At 40.7% G+C, this 10,204-nt stretch overlaps 1 protein-coding gene across 2 annotated transcripts; it reads right to left on the reverse strand.

Moving 5' to 3' along the window:
* Positions 1 to 556: 556 nt before the first annotated feature.
* On the reverse strand, positions 557 to 10,204 carry LOC109525987 (sorting nexin-1). 2 transcript variants are annotated; one of them, XM_019886964.1, is made up of 15 exons: positions 10,039 to 10,204; positions 9,509 to 9,632; positions 7,373 to 7,500; positions 7,177 to 7,243; positions 7,045 to 7,088; positions 6,818 to 6,959; positions 5,805 to 5,883; positions 5,594 to 5,669; positions 5,390 to 5,503; positions 3,088 to 3,181; positions 2,755 to 2,960; positions 2,271 to 2,414; positions 1,975 to 2,055; positions 1,777 to 1,848; positions 557 to 1,491 (listed from the first exon to the last, which is right to left on the reverse strand). In XM_019886964.1, exons 1-15 carry the CDS (start codon positions 10,156 to 10,158, stop codon positions 1,441 to 1,443), a joined length of 1,542 nt encoding a protein of 513 aa, XP_019742523.1. In that variant the 5' UTR covers positions 10,159 to 10,204; the 3' UTR covers positions 557 to 1,440. The 2 variants fall into 2 exon arrangements, with proteins under 2 accessions (XP_019742523.1, XP_019742522.1); XM_019886963.1 differs by having other exon boundaries at positions 7,033 to 7,088.

The following is a 10,204-nucleotide window of genomic DNA, read 5'->3' on the forward strand; positions in this document are numbered from 1 at the left end:
CGCTTTTTCTGCAGTCAGTGATTGACTTCTATGCAAAGTCATTTCTCAACTTGTGTTCCGTGCCATGTCATGCCTGTTGAGTGTTGATTTACTTCATATTAAGAAACTACTGCACTAAAACATTAATTCATAAATGTATATCATATGATTTTATTTTTTTTTCTCAGTATAAATAACATGTACCCTGACTGTTCTACTCTTTGAATAAAATCACTTCATTCAAGCGTTAGGGAGTGCTAAGGGTTATGATGGAGGGGGATTGATAATCACGAGGACCTGCCAAGTGGTATGATAGCATTGTTTTATACATGTCCTTGGCTAGGCCTCAGTTTCAAAATCAGTCCTTGGTCCTTGGCCTTGGCCTCGGAAGCAAGTCCTTGGTCCTTGGCCTTGGCCTCGGCCTTGGGAGTCAAGTCCTTGGCCTTGGCCTTGGCCTCGGGTTGCCGGTCCTTGGACACATCCCTGCTGTATAGCATTTCCAAGGAAACGTGCCAATGCAAAGTGGCTATAAAAGTAAAGCAAATTTTTATGGAAATACGAAAAAACCCCACAAAAGTTGCAGAAACAAACTGTAACTTTAATGTATCGATACCATCTTTTGACCAACGTATATTTTCTGACAAAAATCAGTCTATAGTGGTTGGATGGTTTATTGTATATATTGCATATGCTGCTTTACACAACAAAAGTAACTGAGCAAACAGCACCTGCACCAGCTCTAAATTACTTGAATAGCTGACACAGAAGTGAGAAAGTGAAGATTGATATCTTGACTCACAATTCTTCATCATAAAGTATTGATTGACGTAAGTCCCTCATGAAACTTGGCAATTCTCTCATTGCAGCTACCCTGACAAGGGTGTCACCCTGTTGTTGTAAATGTTCTCAAATGTAGTGATGCGCAGGAATAATGCACTAGGATTCTTAATTACGACCCCCTGTCAATAATAGTGGCATAGTAATTAAAAAGAAATGCTTTTCTATAAGTGCAATGCATTTAATTGCATCAAAACTGACATCCATCCATGGATCCGCTGGAATGCCTGTCATACATTTGACCTTTAATGTAAACTATGAAGTGTTACTCTAGGTCGGTACCTCAGTGCAAAATTTTACACGGATTCAACTAGTAACAAATACATTGTATATGCCTCTCCCCCTTGCAAAACACTACTACTTTTTAAAAATTATTTTTACAAATACTATGACCTGACTCATCTTTCCTGAATCTCATTCATTGCATTTTAAAGTATGGTATACAAACAAGGATTTATGCAGCACATCAATATCAAAGAACTGTACAAAATTTGAGAATACAGAAAACAAGAGCAAATGGATGGAAGTCTTTTTCGTGTTTCAAAATGGTCCTCTCAGTTCGTGGTAGAGGTCAGGTGTTCAGAAAAGGCAGATGGGTCTTTAAAAAGTGTCCATCCTCTTTCGTTAAGCTATTGCCTTGGCCTCAGGAAGGAAAGCCTCCCAAAACTTGATAAGCTGCAATAGAAATAGGATGATGAGAATGACAATACTGAAAGGGAATGGCCAACTTCAGGAAAGCCAAATGCCTTTTACAAAAAATAATCATGATTTTTTTTTTTTTTTTTAAGATCAGAACATTGAGGCACACGAACCACTAAAACCAATTAACTAGAATATTTAACACAACAAGTAGTGCTAATATGTAAGAATTCATTTTTTTCTGGCGACTCTTAGTGGAGTGGTCATTTCTGACCAGGAAAACATAACTGTTGAACATAAAATGAGGGTTAACGTTATTACCCTTTGCTGAGACTGAAGCATTGATTCCAAATATTTGATGATCTGGGTCTTCAAATCCTTGGTTTTTTCTTTCTACAAATACAAATGATATGAATTTCATTTTGCCGTTTCTTGCTAATTCAAAATAATGCCATTTGAATTTTGCTGTTTCCAAACATTTGCACACAATAAAACAAGGTTCATGAAACAAACACTTACCTCAAACCTGAGAACCTCCTTGCGCACGGTCATGCCAATTCTGTCAAAATCTCTCTCGTACTGAGTAACTTTCGCCTCCCACTGCGCACACACAAACAACATACTATGAAGTCACTGAACGCGGTATGACCATAATCAAGCATGGTGTGTATCATGAGCATTACAGCACACAGGCTAGTATCCACTTTAGAACTTGAACACAATTTTGCCAAAGTGTCAGGCTAACGTGTGGCACTATTTGTGTGTGTGTGCGTGTGTGTGTGTGTGAGAGTGCGTGCGTGCGTGCGTGTGTGTACCTCAGTGATCTCCTCCTTGGCCTGCTGCAGTTTGTCTGGCTTGTTGGCCCATAAAAGCTTGGCCTCCACCTCCCTCTTTTTCTGGAGTGAACTCTGAGCCTCCTGCCATCGCTGCCATGCTCGCATGCGCTGGTCAAAGCAGCCCTGTGGACATCCAGCAAGTGGTGGACAAAATGTAACGCGACACCTAATACCATGCATACAAGCTTGTTCGAAGCCCAAGAACGGGTCTGAAAACTGCAAAGTATTCTTTCTTAGCAGCAGCCTAAACAATTCAGTGACAGATTGAAAGAAAAAAAAAAACAAACACTTATGTTCAGTGTTTCTGACAGAGTTAGCTTGAAAGAAAAAACAAACAAACAAACAAACACTTATGTTCAGTGTTTCTGACAGAGTTAGCTTGTTTAAGAACGTGACAAATTTGATTTGGACATGCTTCCTGAGCCTAAGGCAAACTACTCAAGAGATTGCGCAGTTGTCTTACCCGCACGGCACCCAGTAAACGGATGTAGTCAGCCAGCACCTCGGCAAAAATGAAAAAGTCACTGGAAGCCTGCTCCTGGTGCAGCTGCTCCATCTTGTCCTCGACCTCTGCCAGCTGCGATAGGGCCCGGGACAGAGCCGTGTTGTCTTCAGAGTTCCCCAGCATGGCCATACTTTTGGCAAATACTGCCGTGTTTCCGCATAGCTCTGGTGTTGGTGGGTGAAAACATCGTGTCATTCTCAGAAGACTTATGTGAAACATCTGGGCACAATTTTTTTTAACTCTGTTGACCCAATTTATGAATTCCCGACAAGTAATTCAGATGTGGCTCACCCTTCCTGTGATTGACCAACGAGTCCACCACAGCATGGAGTTTCCTTAACTGCTGCTCCTCATTCTCCACCTCCTGCAATTTATCCTCAAACCACTAAAAAGAAAGAAGACAAGTCTCAAAACCAAATGAGAACAATAAATCTGATATTTCACCAGCAGATCAAAAAATGGTCTTGTTAATTTTGAAACTGATTACAACTAAAATTGGCATGCTGATTCCAAATTGAAGTCAGTTTTTCCGAGCACATCAAGAGTTTTCTCCACAGCTTGACAGATAAGCAAAATTTCACTGATCATGTTCGTAAGACTTGCCAGCTGATTACAATTGGCCTAAGTTACAGCTATGTGGCAACTTGTTTGTGCAGTCACGATTGAGAGTGTGGTGCGAGGTGTGAGCAGCTCTCAACAGGTCAGGACTAGTAATGTCTGCAAACGGAAAGATAGCCAAGAAGGAATTACCGGTAGGAGGATTTGTGATGGCTTTTCTCTTTACATTGTAAGCAAGATCATAGCGTTGTAAACTCCACTCATTTTATGCCGTTTTTTTCAAAGCTCGTAACTATTCTTTGTGTTTTGACATTCATACACGTTTATTTCATAGTTTTTTTAATAAAATGGGGATCTTGTCGCTCACAAACTCGAGTTAATCATGTCGACTGTGTGATTAATCCAGATTAATCACACATTTCCTTGAACCAAATAGTCTTCAGACAAAATATCAAAGAAATACCACAATTGATTTAAAATTTCTTTTAAGACAAAAGGTATGGTGTTTGAGCGAAGAAATACTTGACAAAACGAAGTTTTAAAATGTATTGAACAACTCAGATCGCATTATTAAATAAAAATAAAGCATCTATATAACAGTACAGATCTTGAACTGCATAAAGTGCCTCATAGACTGATTATGCGTCTCAAGTAATGTTTGGCATTACCCACAATGAACTGCCAATTTAAGGAGCCGACAAGCACATACCTAGACAATAGCTCTTGCTTGAAAGCAAATGGAAACAACTTGTCTAATAAAGAGAACATTTCACATGGCAGCATTTGCAATAATTAGGCAGGGGGCTGAATAAAGGGAATGTCCAAATTGTCTCCTAAAACACAAAACTGTCCTTTTTCACACACCTCTTTCAATATAATGGGTCGCCTTAGGCTTTCTGTAAGAGATTCTGAAGCCCCTTCTCTTCGACTATGTTGATGGGTATCCAGCCTCTGGCAATCCATATACTGTAGTGAGAACATTATTCAGCCTATTTGTTGTCCTTTTCTTGACAAGGATCACTCGCACCTGCCAATGCACTGTGGCTTGATGAAGGCGGCCAGTTTCCACTGAGTCTTTGCTAACGTTAGCACAGATAGGCTTTACCCGAATGTGCAACTTTATGCTGGTTATACTTTGATGGAACGACAGTTCATCACACCAATATGTACACCCAAAAACTGGTTTTATCCAGATTTCCATGAGGCAATTTTTAGAAAAGGAATTTGCCATGAAGCAGACCTGGGTCATTCTCCTCACTCATCGTGCCTGGCTGCATTTTACCCTGCATTTCACCTTGGAAATGTAAACATCAGGATTAAGTTGTGATCAATCTTTGTTTTAAGGTAAAATAGCTTCTTTTTTCCCATGGCAGTATTTCCAGATTAATCACACGATAGGCCTCATCTACAACTAGGTGGCAACTTGTTTGTGCAGTCACATTTAGGACAGTGCAGTGTGTATTTTTTGTTCCCAAGCCAACTCATGCATAGATGGACAAATCGGTAAATCATACAAAGCACAGTTGCAGTACAATGTGAATTAGATTATTTTTTGGAGGAGTTATTTACTGCTAACTTTGTTCATGTTGATGGCTTTCGGAAAGTTCTAATAATAATAAATAAAAATACACTTTCCACATCCTTTTGGGCTGGTATTTTTTTAATGCTTAGTTTTTACTGAACCTTTAGAAATGTTGTTGTTCAGATATCTGGCAAAAAATTTAAATTGAGAAATAACATTGAGCCAATATCATACATTCCTGTAAGCAATGTATTGTTGCCGTGGAATAGTTCTTGTACACAGCTGGGTGATTGGTGTGACATACTCAAAATACTCACTGACTACTCTGGAATATTTACACTATCTACCGAGATTCAGGAAGTGCTGTATGAAAAAAAATCCCTTTATCAATTCCACTAATTGATCAATGCATTATTTTTGGATTTGAACATTGTTCTCAGGTTGTGTTTCAAGTGGTGTGTTGCATTCGCCTCTAAATAAAGCTATTCACATCAACAGGCCACATGCTCTTACGGTGTCAGATTCGTTCATCTTGATGGTCATCTTGTTGACAGCTTCCGATGCCTTATTGATCATTTTAAGGAAGCCAGCTCCACTCAGCGCCTGTGTGTTTGATGCTCTGGGTAACTTAAAAGACAAGCACAGATTCCCCATTTTGATCAAAACTCCATCATTGGAAAAGAAAACAAACAAACGGCTACATCATAGAATCCTCACATCTTCTTTTTCCAAGAATTCTCGCACATCAGGATCTTGTATTAGCAAAGGGTGAGCGACAACTCTCTGCAGATACCTGCAAAACAAGAATACATTGGTGTGAAACAGGTTACCAGACCTCGAGAGCGACACAAAATATAAGACTGTATACTGTACTAGACATCATCACTTCAAGAAAGTCCTGTACAAAATGTGCGTGGGCTCGTCTTACCTCTCCAGAGCAGCTCTTCGTCTCTCCACAAATTCCACTGATGATGGATCATCCATCCCCACTTTCACTTTGGTCATTCCTGTCAAGGGAATTCTCACTCAATTGATGGCACATGGAAAACTAGCAGTCACACCACTCGTATTTTGTTTACATAATCTGTACAAAGAGGATTTAAGCATTTTGACACGTTTAACTCATTCAGTACCAGCCAATTCTAGACTCCCTTTTTTTTGTATCCTAAGTCTTGGAAAAATTGAAAAAAATAAGTATCTGGGGTTGAACGCGTGGAGTGTGAAAAGACATAAATATGTCTTTGGGAGTGAATGAGTAATAGGTTAAGAACAATATCCTTTTAAAAACTGCCATTTGTAATTTTTTCCCTTTTTTTTGCATAATTTAGCCTGTATTTCACTGAGCGGTGAATGCTTGCAAGAAAATTTCCACCAGGATTTGTTACAGGTTGCAAAGCCATTCGGCAGAAATTTGCACACTTGTCTGCTTTGTCCTTGTGCACAACAGGGTGCTCGACAAACTTTGAGCAAGAACACTTTTTGTAAAAATTGTGGAGTAACCTGCCAGTGTGTACCTTTTGCTTGAGGTTTTTGGTCAGCCCCTTGCAAATGTTTGCAATGCAGAATAGCATTGCTTTTCTTTGTGTCCTCCTTGCTGTCCAATGTGTGTCTATTGTCCGGCAGTGAGTTTACACATGTTAGGTCTTATGTTTTGGACCCAACATGGATGTACCCGTTTGTTGAAAATGTTGCCATAAAAATAATATATCAATATAGAGGTGTGCGATTCAGCTCTTATGCGTTTTTCCAAGCTAAACTAATTACTGCCAATCAAGCCACACGTAAAATTAACAAGGCTTCTTTTAAATGATGAAGGGGGGACAGGGAAGATAGTCATTTCAGGGGAATAAAGCACAAGAAAGGAAAACTAAAAGCACTGTGATGAAGCTGGATTTCAACATTATCATCAACTAGTAGAAAGAAATTGGCTGTCAAGCCCACCTACGACACTTTTCTCTGGTGGTAGTGGAATGATGCATCCATGCAGTGACTGTTTGACAGACAGCTTCTCATAGAGCCCCAGGAAGTCACTGAAGCGCCTTCTCACAGAGAAGGTCCTATTTTTAAACATGGGCAAGGAGGTCTGGAAGGCCAGATGAGGGTACTTTAATCAAGACATTTATTGACACGACAAGAAGTGATGAATGTACTCATACAGAACTACAAACCCTCGTGGATACTCTGTAGGCCACATATGCATTCATGCCATCACCTGGGAGAATGGAAACAAAATGGATGCAGAAAATCAAATATTTGCTGAAAATGCAGAAACAAGACATACAGACTTGAAAGACACCGACCGACTTTCTCAGGGTTGGTGACAGCAACGTCCACATCAAAAGTATCCTTGTCCTCTTCCTCTTCCAGCTGCAAGTGGTGACAGCACATTAGCTCTCAAAATACATTTGCCCATTTAAGTACATACATGTGAAAAGGCACTCGGAAAGCATGTTGCAATTAATCATATCCACTATCATGCAGGGCTGATGTCCGTACCTGTTCCAAGGAGGTGGTTGGCATGGCGGCCGGTCTCGGGGAAAACGAGGAGATGGGACGTGAGCTCGAGGAGCTGGAGAGCTCTTTCTGGGAAGAGCTTCCAGATTTGTCTGTGCTTAGTTGGGCGTCTGTGGAAAGAAAAAGAATCTTACTCTGTTGTCCAAAAACACAGATGTGATTCAACATTAAGGAAATATCCCATTCAGGCCACAACAGTAGGTGAACACCTTAAAGCCTTTTCACATGGCACTTAACACAGCGCTAAATTCAGTTGACAAATAGTGTAACAAAGAGGAGGAGAAAATAAGATAGATCCTCTGCCTGTCATGTACACACGTGGGCACAGAATGAGACCTATCACGGCGAGCACACAGTTAGTGGCACCCACTGGAACAGGGGGCTGCCGTTTAAGTGCCCGGGGAGCAGTAAGGGGTATAAGTGTCTTGCTCGGGGAGACAGCAGCCGTGTGTCCGGGGGATGGTCCTGAACCAGGCATTCCCCGGTGGCAGGTGGCGATCTTAACCTTTTGGCCATGGCTGCCATGTGTGTATGTGCTGTTGTTGGGATGTCAAATGCGCCCTAGTCGTCAAGTGTCCTCTGACAACAGTCGCTGCATCCATTAGGAGAGGTGGTGGCGGAGTGATTTCAGAGTGAGAACAGCTTGTTGTAAATGGCACGAACAAAATGGAAGAAAAATAATTATTGATGGGGCGTCCTAGTGTCCCAAGTTCTTGGACATAAGATAAAGTGTCTTTGATTATAAAAGGCGCTATATCTCCCATCTAGTATAATTACGAGATGTTGGTCACCACTTTTTTCATACCCATACCAGTACAAGTATTAAATCTTTGAGTACTGACCAAAACTAAACACTGATACCTCTAGTACTTTTGATATTTAAAATTTAATTTAACACATTGACAAAAAAATGTGAACAAAGACCTTTGTGATCTGAAGCAGAAAATTTGCCAATGTATCAGATTGCCATAGTGTAGCGCCAATTGCTGCTGAGGAGGACTTACTTGATGTCAGATTGTGTTTCCCTTGTGTCATAAATTCATCAAATTTGAAACAGCTGCCAATGTGTTGTTCCAAATAAATAATGCGGCTGTGATCGACACGATATACTGTAATTAATACATTTTTGACAGTCAAAATTGAGCATTACTATTTTTCTCAAGGCCGGATACTTTGACCCAGTTCTTGCATTGAAACACATTAGCCAAATGAGAGAGAATGTGAAAATGAATTAATAAAAAAGGTTTGTGGGGAATATAGCATTACGGACTTCTTTTACACGACTAACAGTGGACAGTGAATGCAATGAGTTTGCCAGCTTGACGGTCAAGTGTAGTAATTCTATACACACGCATTCCGGCAAGCTCTTTTCATGTGCTGACATGTTTTGTACTACTCAACAGGAATCAGATGGATGGAGTTCATCATAATTTTCATTCATATGGCTGGTGGATTTGATTGCGCTTTTCCTTTTGGAGCACTACAGGCTTTTGAATATGCTTATTTTCCTTTTGTTTGGGCAATTCATGTCCTATTATCTAATTAAGTATTGGAATATAGGTTCTGCCGATAATAATTTAATTGCAGAGGTGTGGATATCCTGCCATCTGAAAATAATGTTAAGTAGGGATGAACAATTAATCAATTCAAATTGACATTGCAATGTAATTACAATGCAATTCTCAGGTCTTCCAATGACTTCCTTCCAGGTCTCACTGTCATTGCCCACGTGAGCATTGAAGTACACCAGTAAAACAATGAAGTCCCCAACAGCCCCACCAAGGACTCTACAAGAGTGGGTACTTTGAAACAGTTGTTTTTCGGATTATTTTTATTTGAATAACATGTCCATTTTCTTGGATTAACTGTAAAATATTGTGATTCTGTATTTAAACATGTCTGACGTATTTCCTTAACTACGGCCAGCTCTTTCTTTGTGAGACCTCTCTGCTATGCAAAGAAAAAATAATGTACTTTCATAATGCAACTGCATGAGCCTTGTAACGTTAACCATTAGTGAAATCACTAGAATGTCGCCTGAATACTTTAATGGCCCTTTTTTCTCTTGTGATTTCTTTTACAAGACTATTTTTTTCAATGAGGATACGTAGGGCTTACCGGAAAACAGATCGTTGTCTTCGTCTGAGTGGACTCCGTTGGATTGGGCGCTGGTGTGACTGCTCGCATCGCCGGCGGGGAGTTCGCCTCCTCGCACGGGCTGACACACTCCAGGACTCATGGACTTAGTCGGCACAAAAGCACACACAAACGTGACTTAAATCAAGCAAGCAAAAAAGTTCTGAAACCAAGCTATCGAAAAGTGTAATTGAAAAGGTTGGCTGGCTGTGAAGCAACGCCAAACTGAAAACAACGAAGTCAAAGAGTTCGAGTCCACGTCTGGGAAGTTCATCTGAGGTTGTTAACAGCTGCGGGATGATCCTGGCTTGGTTTTGTGATTACATTTACGTTGTGCCATATATAAAATAGTCCACAGTTCGCGCCATGGCAAACTCGCAGTAACTTATTTTGTACAGCAAGAATGAGACAAGTCAGTTCAGTAAAAGAGGCTGACTTCCAGCTAGCTAAGACAGCTACATCCCGTCATCAATGACTGGGGAACGCAGGTAGAAAAGGACACGCGAACTTACATTGCTAACGAAAATGTCTTCTCCCTCGTCACTGTCTCCATCTGCCAAGTTAGACAATCCCTCTCCCGTCTCGTCGTTTGTAGGGAAAGGAGGAGGATTGCGAGACGTGCCGGACGCCATTTTCCTTGCGGTGAGGATTGGTGACGTCACCGAGAAGGAAGGAGAG

This window comes from Hippocampus comes, unplaced genomic scaffold (assembly GCF_001891065.2).
Source record: "Hippocampus comes isolate QL1 unplaced genomic scaffold, H_comes_QL1_v1.1 scaffold261, whole genome shotgun sequence".
Lineage (NCBI taxonomy): Eukaryota > Metazoa > Chordata > Actinopteri > Syngnathiformes > Syngnathidae > Hippocampus > Hippocampus comes.